This window comes from Nicotiana attenuata, chromosome 2, assembly GCF_001879085.1.
Source record: "Nicotiana attenuata strain UT chromosome 2, NIATTr2, whole genome shotgun sequence".
Classification (NCBI taxonomy): Eukaryota; Viridiplantae; Streptophyta; class Magnoliopsida; order Solanales; family Solanaceae; genus Nicotiana; species Nicotiana attenuata.
Genome location: NC_031990.1, coordinates 50,463,472 through 50,476,221, shown reverse-complemented (window position 1 = coordinate 50,476,221; position 12,750 = coordinate 50,463,472). Strand labels below are relative to the sequence as shown.

The window sequence follows — 12,750 nt, the reverse complement described above, 5'->3', positions numbered from 1 at the left end:
GGGGGGGTAATTTTTTTAAAAAAAATTAATGCGGGTCGCGGGTTTTTTAAAACCTAAATCTTGAACTAAATCTGTTCCTCCTGGTTGCTGTATTACAAAGATAGACAAAATATTCAAAGAACAACACAACTGAAATATGTATGGCGTTCAACAAAGACATATTTCCATGGTTCAGAAATCCACATAACTAGTCATCACTGTCCATGTTACTTTATTTAAGTTTTTCTCAACTAAATATTTATAAAACATACATTAAAAATGACAACAACAAAAAAAAAAGAATTACAGAAGCTGAGTGTAGGGAAGGGGAGCTATTCAATTATTCATGACATACGTTGGGAGCAATAGAAACTAGAATTTTACCTGGTTTATTGACAGAGTTCAAAGAAAATTACCTGGTTTACTAGATCAGATTAAAAAAATTAAAAAAAAATATATGCGGGGCGGGGCGGGGCGGGGCAGGGCGGGGCTGGGCGGTTAAAAACAGAAAAATTTGTTTTGCGGGGCGGGGCGGGTTGGAGTCTTCGCGGTTGTGCGCGGGTGTGCCCCGCAACTGCCCCTCACCGTTTGCCATCCCTACATATGAACCGAAATACTCTAGTTCCCAGCTTACTTGTCAGCGAACTAGTTGTATATCTGCTACTGTTTTGGGAAAGACCCACTTGATATTAAACAGAGAGGGTGGAAGAGCATCATGCAATCTAAAAATAAAGGTGCTTAGGGTTAAGAAACTCGAGGATCTTTTTCATTGGCTATGGAGGTACAATCAGGAACACAATGCTTGTGTGCAGTAAGTCTCCATCACATCTGAATTTGGTCCATGGAAACTCAGAAAATTTATGGGTAGAGTTCCGGACATTTTAACCAGTGATAGTCGGAATATTAGATTAGGTAGGATGCAGGGATTGGGAATACACCTCTGGGGGAGCAATTTTTAGCCTTATTCAGTTTGCCTAAGATACACAGACCCCAATGTCGATAACAACAACTGGAATATCAGGTTCAGAAGGAAGTTGGTGGATTGGGATAGTTTAATCCTGCTAATTAGCAGTTTGGAGGAGAAGGAATGGGTGGCAGATGGGGCAGACACAGAGATGGAATTGTGAAAGCAGTTAGGAATATATACAGGGACAGATGGCTATGGAATGCTCTCCAAGATAACAATAATGTTACCTTCGTACTTCCTGGCAAATGTTATGGAAAACCAGAGTCCCTTCAAGAGTTGCATTTTTGTGTGGATTGCGGATCACGAAACATTCCTAACTGTAATTTGATGAAAGAACTTTTCTTTATTGTAACCTATGTTATGTGTGAAAAACAATTGGAAAATGTTAATCATTTGTTTTGCATTGTGCTTTGACGACAGAGATGTAGTGCATGTTTTAAATCTTTTTGGCTGAATGGGTGATGCCTACAATTCTGAGAGAAACATTTTGCAGTTGGAAGTGGAGGAAAGCAGCAAATCGCAAAGGATCACCAGAAAACCTGAAATGCTATTCTACACCGACTTATACACCTCCACCCCCCCCAAAAAAAGAAGTCCAAGAAAAAAAAAAACAGAAAGGATCTGGATTGGCATACCTATGTGTTTTATGGCTTAAATGGAGGGGATCAACACTAGGTTCTTTAAAGGAAGTGAAAAGGATCTACGCAGATTGACATATGCTTGTTGTATTGTATTTATGGTGTAACTTAAATGTTGTACATGACATAGATTACCCGATAAAATTACAGTTCCCTATAGTCAATTATGATGAGATAATTCTGTAACTTTGTATCTTCTGACCACTGTACTATGAATAAAAGTGATTCTATATAATAAAAAGAATTATAAGAAGTTCCGCTGAATTTGTTTCTTGTTTTCCTTTTCCAGGTTAATCCAGTTTGTCGATTCCTACGATCCACCCTTGAAGGGTCTGCATGAAGACCTGAATTTTGTCAGCCCTCGTATTGGAGAGGTCTTTTCTCCTGAATACAACAATCTTGTAGAGAAGTTAAATTGTTCATTTACAACATCAAAGGTGTTCTTGTGTCTAACTTGTGTTGCTATTGCACATTAAAATAAAAAAGGAAAAGAAAAAAACTTGTTTTATTGGTAAGTTACTTTCTGGATATATATTTAGTACTTTAACCTATTTCAGCTAGATGTAAGTATCTAGGAAAGAAAAAAAGGGGTTTTCAAATTTCAATAATTTGAGATCCTTTTAAACGGCTTCTGGGAGTTAACTACCGGGGGATGAAATCCAGTCAAAAATAAATTAAACAAGAAACACAAAATCTTCCAATTCCCAGTTACAGGAAAACTAGATCAGCTCTCAGCCATCATTGCACTTCATTATTGCTATGAGTTTCGTTGCTGCAAATGGCTTTTGCATTAAATTGTGGTTACATTGTACGATTACATTAAAGTCTCCGCATTGAACTTCATATGCCTTAAGCATGAATAGTAGGCACTGGTTTATGTGAGATCTTTCTCTAAAGGTCTTTCTGTTCTTTTAGGTTTTAGAGGCTGTAGGTCCCATTATATTCTTATCAACTGATACAAGGAAGCTGAGAAATGAGGGGTTTTTAAGTCCTTTCCATCCTCGGTACCCTGATATACTCACAAATTCAGCTCATCCAATGGTAAGTATCTTCTATTGCTGTATATTCAGGCACTGCAACTTGTCGTCTCATGAACATATGACAATCAGAGCAGAAGTTACACTCCAGATACCTACTTTATATAGAAATGATCGATGGATTTCACAGTTCCACTCACATTTTGTGATACTTTTCTTATTTGCAGAGAGCCCAAGACCTAGCAAATGTTACATCTTATCGGGAGTGGGTGTTATTTGGTTATCTTGTCTGCCCTGATGAACTTCTCAGGGTCACCAGCATCGATATTGCTTCGGTACCTTCCAAAGACAATTGTTTTATATTATGTGTGTAGCTGTTGAAGCTCAGAGTGCTGGTAATATCAAAGAACATGATAAAGAGAGAGGGCATTTTTTCTAGCTTTGATACGGAAAAGATGTTGCCTCTCTGGAAGAATATGACCATGTTTATTAAATCGGTGATGCATTTAAATAAAGAACTTAAATGGTGCATTAATCTGCAGCCTAGTTGCAATATTGATTTTGGATAAACGCTGTCCCATATTTACTGGCCACTGCTTAGGATCTGGTATATATATATTTTTTGCAGTGTTATGTCTTACATCTCCTTACCTTAATTGCATATGTTCAACTAGCTTTCTGCTTTTGACGAGTGTGGTTTTTTTTTTGACATATTGAAGTCGGTTGCATGTTACCCATAATTAAATGTAGCTAGTAATTTTCTTAACCTTTATTCTGTTTTATTTCTTGCAGATTGTACTCAAGGAAAATCTGGTCCTTCCTTTGTTCAGGGATGAGGTGGGTTATTCGCATAGTTGCAGGTTATCCATGACAGTAGTGTAAACATGCTTTCATCTGGACTGGTGTAACATAATTGTATTTTCAATGCACAGTATATATTGTTGCATGAGGATTATCAGTTATACGTCTTACCACGAATACTGGAGTCGAAGAAGATGGCAAAATCTGGACGGACGAAACAAAAAGAAGCAGATCTAGAGTATAGTGTAGCCAAGCAGGTTGAGAAAATGATAAGGTACTGACTTGAGATTGGACGCTAAAAATGATAGGCTTCTCTTCTGCTTTTTATTTATTAAAGTAAATTGCTTAAATACTGAATACGACTGAACTGTGTAAGCAAGCGGCATAACTTTGATTATCTAGGATAAGCAAAACAGTGGAATAGGTATGTAAAAAAGCAAGGACAAGCAATTTTGTAGCGAAGATAAGGGAGGGATAGCCTAGCGGAAGGCTCTTCTACTTCCGACATGAGATTGCTGGTTCGAGTTACCAAGGGAGCAAAGTTGATAAATCCACTGTTGGGGTTCTTCATAGTGGAGTTTTGGGGTGTGGTGGGGGTGAGGGTGAGGTTTACCATATAAAAAATGATCTTATAGGAAAAGAAATGCATTAACAATAACTTCCTATGATGTCAAGCGAGTCGTGATTGGGAGAGATCCATGATGCAATTTGAAATTGAAGAAAATGCTTGTCAAAATATGGAAAAATAAGTTAGTAACTGATGCTGAGTAAATCTCTCCATGGCACTAAAAATTGTAAGCGCCTTTGGAGTTTGAAAATCTCTCCGGTAGTCACTTTTCTATTTGGCTAGTCAATTGTGATATAGCGATCAAAAATCCCTAATAGGAAGAACAACTTAAAGTGAGGTTCTATGGTACTTTCAACATGTACTTTTACAGGCAGAGCTCTAAGCTATTCAAGCTTTCCACTAGCATGGCTACGGGGATGAGAAAGTAGATGTTGCTGCATCTCCGAGAATTTTATTATTCTAAAGTTAAGTTCAAGGGGATTTTGAAATGGAAACTAAGCTGAGTTATACACTTACAGAAGGCTATCATAGCTCAGACATTTTGGCAAGACCTTTTAGTTTCTCTTCCTGCAGGAACCACTCCGCTATATAAATCGTACTTTATGCAATCAACTCCTCTGTTATATATTTACTTTGGTAATTGTAGGGCTTGGGACCTAAAACCACACCAAGAAATAAGGCGAGAATACACACTAAAGAATCATGTTTTATGAAGACACCAAATGACAATCACTGTCATCCTTTTTATTTAAAAAAGGCCTAATGCACTAGGTTTCATGGATGACTGTTTTTATCTATTTTGATATCCTATTTTGCTCTTCTTTATGCTTGTCTAAAGTATTTCTGTGCACCTTGGTTGTCATTGATAACTATGTAGTCATCTAACTCTTTTCGCTTCACTTCCCTTAATTTGTGGATTAACCTAAAATTTAGGTCAATGTAAGCCTTTAAATATTAACAGATTGTTGATTGTTTCCTTCATGTTTGTTGAGGCAGAGCCTTTGAATTTACTCAGTGACTTCTTTAATGATTGTAGTGAAGTGCATGACCAAGCATTATTTTCCTGTGATGCCATACACCGTGAAAGAAGGATATTCTTAAAACAGGAAATCGGAAGAATGGTACTTTTTTTCACTGACCAGCCCAGTTTGTTGGCACCTAATATCCAGGTATGTTGTGCCATAAAAATCAGACTAATCTTCATGTTTCAGATTCAGCTTGTTGCCATGGGCCTTGCCTTTGCCTGTACATCCACCCACCACCCTAACCCTATTTATCTGCCAGCCTTGCTTTTCCTTATTCAGGGCCATATTCGAGATCACTTGCCACCAGCCATTCTCCATCTTCTACACAGTTTACTAAGATGGAACCTTATTTCATACTTGGCTCATTTTGTTGGTGCATTAATTATTTAGGTCATGCATATAGGTTGTTATATATTTGTGCTTGTATCTTCGGCTTATATCATATTCATGTCTTGTAATGAGTATTTTAGTTTATGAGTAAATCACTGCTTCTGTATCCTTTGGTCTGTGCTTGAATGACATAATTGTATTATTTGCACAATTCTAGATGTGTATGTAGTCAAATATATTACTCTCCACATTCATTTCTGAATGCTTCCGCAGATGGTATTTTCGGCCTTGGCCTTCGCTCAAAGTGAGGTGCTATGGTATTTCCAACATGTAGGAATAGCTTCATCAAAGTCAAGAGCGGCTAGAATGGTTCCAGTAGAAATAGTAAGAGATCTTCATGTCGGCTTTTTGTGCGTAAAACTGATATGTTGTTATGCATGTCTTCTTTTACTGATTGCTCTTGTGGGTGTTTGATTAGATTTCTTTTATGTTGGTGCAGGATCCAAGTGATCCAACCATTGGCTTCTTGTTGGATGGCATGGATCGCCTTTGCTGCCTAGTGCGCAAGTATATTGCAGGTTAGACTTAATTTTTATAAAAAAATTATATAATCATACTGTAATGACATAGATCAAATACTTGAGGTCTCATAATCTCTTGGCCTCTTTTGAAACCAGATGACTGATATTGTTTGGATTGGGCTCTATATTAACTGAAAATAATGCAGGAAAATTCTCCCTGCTATAGTTTTAAAAATACTGAGAAATGAGATGATGAACTTCATGTGTGTGTGTATGTGTATATATATATATATATTTTTTTTTTTTTAAATAACCGTGGTTCCAGGCCTGCTTGCGCACGCCTCGACTAATTCTGCCGGGGACCTGCATCCTCTTAGCTTTTATTCGTTGATTTTGCTAGAACATTGTCCATTAATTTCTTTCTGGTAGTTAAACTGCATCTCTTATTGCTTCTTCAGCTATTAGAGGATATGCTCTATCATATCTATCATCCTGTGCTGGTAGAATCCGATTTTTGTTGGGTACGCCAGGCATGGTGGCTCTTGACCTGGATGCAACTTTGAAAGGACTTTTCCAGAAGATAGTTCAATATCTTGAGAATATACCCAAGCCACAGGGTGAAAATATTTCTGCCATCACATGTGATTTATCGGTAAGCAGCTCATCAGATTTGAATTTTTTTCCCATGCAGTCTTCTGTTTGATTGTTCAATGACAGCTAGTTTGTAGTTCAATATTTCAGTTCTGAAGAACTATCAATCACAGCTTCAATAGTTTTGACTTCAGATGGAGGCCATGGCCATGTTCTGAATAATCCTTTGTCAAAAAAGAGAAATTTCCTTTTTTTATTTGATTCAGTTCTTAATGAGTTAAGCTAATATATACATTGTGAACATTCCTGAATAAAGCATGTATGAGCTAATACATGTTTCATGTTTCATTCTTACGCTCATCACTGGATTTACTCTGTTTCTGTGCCTTCTTCTGACAGCAAAGCATGCCTTTGTCTATCAGGAGTTACGCAAAGATTGGTTATCTATTTTGATGATTGTTACTTCTGCTCGTTCATCTATAAACATCCGGCATTTGGAAAAGGCTACAGTGTCTACTGGAAAGGAAGGCCTATTATCAGAAGGAAATTCTGCATACAACTGGTCCAGGTTCTATCTTTTACCTAGAAAATCGTGACTTCAAATTAAGTTTCTGCATGATATTTTGCAATCATGTAGTCACTTTTTCTTATCTCGTGACCTTAAAGTTATCTTGTCCAAATGTACATGTGGTGTGGATAGGAATTTTGCCCTTGAACTTAATTACTGGTGTCTAGGAGAATGACGGTCCTTCTTGATGTAACATACATATTATTAGGCTTCTCATTTCTTAAGTTGACTTGTTGGGAAGCTACTTGCATTTGTCATCTTGCCTATATAGTTAGATGGTGAATTCTGGATACTATAGTAGTTTATGATATCCAAAAGCCAAAAGTACTTGGGGCTGCGGAACTAAATTTCTTTTTACTTCTAAAATTGATGAGTTTTTCCTTGATTTTTCATCTACCCTTGTTACCAAAACTTGAAAAAAGGTGTTTCTCCTTGTAAAATTGTCTGGAATCTGGATATAGACAGCACTTATTTCAGATGATCTATGTGCATGATTGTGCAATACATGTGTGAAATGACTTTTGTCTGTGTCAGGGCAGGTGTGTTGATGAGCTTGAATACCTGTTATCTAAACATGGGAGTCTAAAGAAGCTTTACTTCTATCACCAACACCTTACAACAGTAAGTTATGCTCTGCAAAAGAGATTGAAGAGCTTGTGCCGTTCATGACTCTTTTGTTCCAAAATTTTAGGAGTATTGATGAATATCTCTTGTCGATCCTTCTGCACTCTTTGACTTTGTTCTTTCTCCCTCTTTCTTCAAGCGCTTCTGAGTGCTTTGACTTAAACATATATTCTTTCTGACTGTATCAATCAGAAAAGAGTTATTTCATGCATAAGTTCTTGCCATTCCGGAATTGTATTTTTATTTTGAGTTTCAACTGTATTACAGGTTTTCCGTAATACCATGTTTGGTCCAGAAGGTCGTCCACAACATTGCTGTGCATGGCTTGGTGTCGCGAGTAGTTTTCCTGAATGCGCTTCTTCAATAGTCCCCGAAGAGGTATTATGGTAACTTGAATTTTTAAGGTGCTTGTAAATGTTTTACTCAACTCACTGGGGGCATGATTTGTTTCATCAGAAGGATTACAGCCACATGTAGTTTGATGCTTCTAATCTTTTTGTGGGTTAACCATGACCTAATTCGTTATATTTATCTTTCCACTTTGTGGTATCACTGTTTTAAATTATGTTCAACTTCTTAATACATGATTCCTCCAATATCAAACTGTTAGATGTGAGTGAGTGCATGGGTTTACATTCAGGCGAATCTTCTTTAACCTAACGCTTCTGATCAACCTCTTAATTCTCTAACCTTCCATTGACAGTTGATATTGGATATAGCATGCGTCTAAGAAGTCAATCTAACGAAAATTGAGAGAGGAGGAGAGAAAAGCTAGGAGAACTTCAATTAAGTGTCTAGAGTGAAATGTCAATCTGTGAAGAGATCACTAATGCTTAAGACTGTCTGAGTTCTTCGCGGCTCATGTCTTCTCTAGATACTCCCAGTTACTATTTCGATAGCATCATCATGTTCTTTTTCATGTGTGGATGGTAATGGATCGTGACATTCAGGGTTCTAACTGCCCAACAGCCTAGAGAGCTTTCAGGTGATAACTTATCTTAGTGGCCCTCTTCTGTAACATCATTAACAGATTGTTTGTTCTCTCCCAACTGTGTTCGTGAAGGATCTCTTTCTTATTTTGGGAAAAGTACAGTTGCAGAATGAAAGTTTCAAAAAAATTGAGCATAATTTTATTATATCTTGCTCAGATGTGGCAGTGATCTTTTGCAGTTTCAGTTGCCTTCTCTTCCGGCATAATGTCTTCCTGTGTATTAGTAACTAAAAAGGGTACACCAAAAGATGTTCCATGCTGTCATTTTACATTATATAGTAAAATACAATTCTTTAATTGTTAAATGTTGATCTGGAATGTTTTGAGTTAAAGAGTCACTCAGATGATAGCTACTTTGTTGATTGCAGGTAACTAAAATTGGTCGTGATGCGGTTCTCTATGTTGAATCCCTCATTGAATCTATCATGGGAGGTTTGGAAGGGTTGATAAATATTCTTGACTCGGAAGGGGGATTTGGCTCTTTAGAGATGCAGGTTAGTATCCTTTATCATGTTCTCAACACATTGAAAAGACATGAATTTTCTTTTCAAGACTAAAATTCAAGTGAAATTTCAGCTTTTTCCAGAGCAGGCAGCACATCTCATGAATTTGACTTCCAGAATTTCTGCTCCTTCTGGGAAATCCCCAAGAGCCATGTCTGGTTATCATTTGCCAGGCTATGAGAGCTACCCTGAAAATGATAATTCCATAAAAATGTAAGTCATATTAATCTTATACTATTAGATAACCAACCATCTTTCTTACAATTTTGCTCACTTGACTTCCTTGTACTTTGTAATGATAGGTTAGAAGCTGCAATGCAGAGGTTGACCAACCTTTGCTCAGTTTTAAACGACATGGAGCCTATCTGTGTTCTAAACCACGTTTTTGTTCTGAGGGAGGTAAGAAACCTCTCCCTTGAAATGATTGTGTCAGAGAGATGTCTAGATCTGGATCATTATTGTGTCTTACTCCCTCCGTGCACCCTTGAAATGATTGTGTCAGAGAGATGTCTAGATCTGGATCATTATTGTGTCTTACTCCCTCCGTTTCATTGGACACGGAGTTCAAGAAAGAAGGGAAGAATTTTTGGATTACTAAATTGAGACTAAATATACTTGTATCGGTTTATCTTTAGTCCATGGAGACGAACTTTAAGTTAACCCTCTCTAAAAAATTTCTTACTAATATTTCTTCCTAAAAAAATATCTATACTGCAGTACATGAGAGAATGTATCCTAGGGAACTTCAGGAGGAGATTGCTTGCTGTTCTGAAAAGTGATAATGATCTTCAGCGTCCTACTGTCTTGGAATCACTGATACGCAGACATACAGCTATTGTTCATCTAGCAGAACAACACATTAGCATGGACCTGACACAAGGTATCCGAGAGATATTACTTACGGAGGCATTCTGTGGTCCAGTTTCATCCTTACACTTGTTTGAGAAAGCTGCAGAGCAGCATACAGGATCAGCTACTGAAACTGTATGTAACTGGTACATTGAAAACGTGGTCAAGGACGTCTCAGGCGCAGGTATCCTCTTTGCGCCTCGGCACAGATGCTTCAAGAGCACGAGGCCAGTTGGCGGATATTTTGCCGAGTCAGTGACGGATCTCAGGGAACTGAAAGCCTTTGTTCGTGTTTTTGGTGGTTATGGAGTTGACAGGTTAGACAGAATGCTGAAAGAGCACACAGCTGCTCTCTTGAACTGTATTGACACATCATTACGGGCAAACAGAGAGAATCTGGAGGCTGTTGCTGGAAGCATGCATTGTGGTGACCGGATAGACAGAGACACAAATATCAAGCAAATAGTTGATTTGGACACTATGGTCGGGTTCTGTATTCAGGCTGGGCAGGCCATTGCTTTTGACCGCCTTCTTGCAGAAGCTGGTACAGCTGTGCTTGAAGAAGGTGCTCCTTTGATACATTCATTACTGACTGCGGCTGCTAAGCATTTACCTGATGAAATACCTGAGAAAAAGGAGATTAGAAGGTTGAAAAGAGTAGCAAACAATTTTAATATAGCTGGTGACCATGACGCTGAGTGGGTCAGATCCATACTAGAGGAGGTTGGAGGTGCAAATGATGCTTCCTGGAGCTTGTTGCCGTATTTGTTTGCCACTCTAATGACATCTAATATATGGAACAGTAGTGGCTTTAATGTTGACACTGGGAGCTTCAGCAACAACATCTATTGCTTGGCAAGGTTCATTTCTTGCTTAAAATCTCTTGTGTGTTAAGTTATGAGGAAGTTTTGCTCCTCCATCTTTCTACAGATTTTTCTTAGCTATGCCAGTTTCTTTCTTTTCTCTTTTTGCTGTGCATTCCTTGATCCCTGTTTTTCAGTCTTAGATCATATGTTGCACACTTCATATAATACCTTTGGCAGTTTTCGCTGTCTATGGTGCTAAACCTTTTTCTGTTTCAAAGAGTAATATTTGGGTTCTTTTGGAGTCACAGGAGAAAAAAGAAGCTTAACTTCTCTCAATGTGACCTATTTGGTAAACTCTAGTTTTATGCCTATATCAAGTGAACTAACAGTTATTTCTTGAAAATCCATCCATGGATGGCAAAGTAGATCATCATGTGACTAGTACTGGGCAATGCATGCGCATACTTAAAAACCTTTTTCCCTGGATGAAGTATGCTTAAAAACATTTCACAAGTTAAGTGCTTTGTCTTTCTGATTGATCCATTATTCTTATTCTGTAACTTGGTTTTTCTTCTGGCAGGTGTATTTCTGCAGTAATAGCAGGAAGTGAATTTGTTAGACTTGAAAGAGAGCATCAGATGAAACAATCCTTTTCAAATGGCCATGTTGGCGAGACATTGGATCCTGAAACACACAACCGAATAACTGTTGAGACAAACATAAAATCCACAATGCAGCTCTTTGTGAAGTTCTCATCTGGAATTATTCTCGACTCTTGGGGTGAGAACATCAGGTATGTGCATGTTTCTAAAGTGTCTACATAAGGTCATCGTAAAATTGTGATAATCGACCTCCTTTCTTTTTTGTTCACTCAAGTGTTAGAAATACTGTTAATAAAATCATATAGGCAGCCTGTGCAAAGTTGAAATATATTCAAGACCAACTAAGTCGCACCACACCTCCATTGGCAGTTTATCAACCATTGGTTGGTCTAGTTTTGAGCTTAAAACCTTGGTTAAAACTAGAATTCTGTTTTGACTGAAGTTGATGGGCACATTGTTTCTTTCATGTAATGTCATGCATAAACATGGGTTGATTTCTAACTTGTCTTATAATGTTCAAAAATCTGAAATGTGTGTATACCTCTTTTGCTCAGATCCCATCTCGTGTCAAAGCTCATTTTCCTGGACCAGTTTTGTGAGATCTCCCCTTACCTACCAAGGAGCACACTGGACGCTTACGTTCCTTACTCTATTATCCGCTCAATATACAGTCAATACTATGGAAGTTCATCTCCAGCGCCACTTGCATTACTTAGTGGATCACCCCGCCATTCTCCGGCTGTATCGCTGGCACATTCATCCCCTGCAATGAGGCAGCCTCGCGGTGATTCCATTGCTCAGTCAAATTCTAATGATTCGGGTTATTTCAAGCCATCCTCAAGCCATGCCCAGGATCAACTATATGATACAGAAAGTGGAACCATTGAAAATAAACCTCGAAATATTAGGCGATCTGGACCGTTGGAATACAGTGCAACTCGCAAATTAAAACATGTGGACAGCTCAACCTCGGCAAGCACAGGTCCCAGTCCATTGCCAAGGTTTGCAATGTCTAGGTCGGGTCCTATATCTTATAAGTGAAAAAATACAGAACTTTTGCAATATGTAAATTTCCGTCTTCCTGTCAACTATTAGTCAGTAGTGGACTGCCTACGATGTTCATACACAATTTTGTTGTATTTATACATAAAATTCCTCTATTTATTCCTTCACCGTTAGCAGTAGAAGCTGTAGGAAACGAATAATCAGGCTGTGAGAAGCTTATTATGAAATATTTCAATTTGCATTTGTTGTGTAATGAACTCGGACATCGCTACATAATGTAATCCCAGTCCTTCCCATGTAGCATCCTTTGAGTTCTAAGTTTCACCATTGCACTACTGTCTTCGCGTTGGCACAATTACCTTCCTTGACTATTCTGCTCTATAAATGGAATTGAAAGGGGGGGGG

General features: G+C 38.1%; 1 protein-coding gene across 1 annotated transcript in view; it reads left to right on the top strand.

The window, feature by feature from the left end:
- Positions 1 to 12,602, top strand: part of LOC109209619 (protein NAP1) — a 16,674-nt gene extending 4,072 nt beyond the window's left edge. Inside the window, exons 7-24 of the mRNA XM_019372929.1 lie at positions 1,874 to 1,958; positions 2,500 to 2,625; positions 2,789 to 2,896; positions 3,354 to 3,398; positions 3,494 to 3,636; positions 4,967 to 5,099; positions 5,559 to 5,669; positions 5,785 to 5,863; positions 6,265 to 6,458; positions 6,820 to 6,965; positions 7,505 to 7,586; positions 7,857 to 7,967; positions 8,949 to 9,074; positions 9,157 to 9,296; positions 9,386 to 9,482; positions 9,801 to 10,792; positions 11,319 to 11,531; positions 11,895 to 12,602. Of these exons, the coding sequence (XP_019228474.1) occupies positions 1,874 to 1,958; positions 2,500 to 2,625; positions 2,789 to 2,896; positions 3,354 to 3,398; positions 3,494 to 3,636; positions 4,967 to 5,099; positions 5,559 to 5,669; positions 5,785 to 5,863; positions 6,265 to 6,458; positions 6,820 to 6,965; positions 7,505 to 7,586; positions 7,857 to 7,967; positions 8,949 to 9,074; positions 9,157 to 9,296; positions 9,386 to 9,482; positions 9,801 to 10,792; positions 11,319 to 11,531; positions 11,895 to 12,381 (3,418 nt within the window). The 3' untranslated portion in view covers positions 12,382 to 12,602. The remainder of the gene's footprint in view (positions 1 to 1,873; positions 1,959 to 2,499; positions 2,626 to 2,788; positions 2,897 to 3,353; positions 3,399 to 3,493; positions 3,637 to 4,966; positions 5,100 to 5,558; positions 5,670 to 5,784; positions 5,864 to 6,264; positions 6,459 to 6,819; positions 6,966 to 7,504; positions 7,587 to 7,856; positions 7,968 to 8,948; positions 9,075 to 9,156; positions 9,297 to 9,385; positions 9,483 to 9,800; positions 10,793 to 11,318; positions 11,532 to 11,894) is intronic.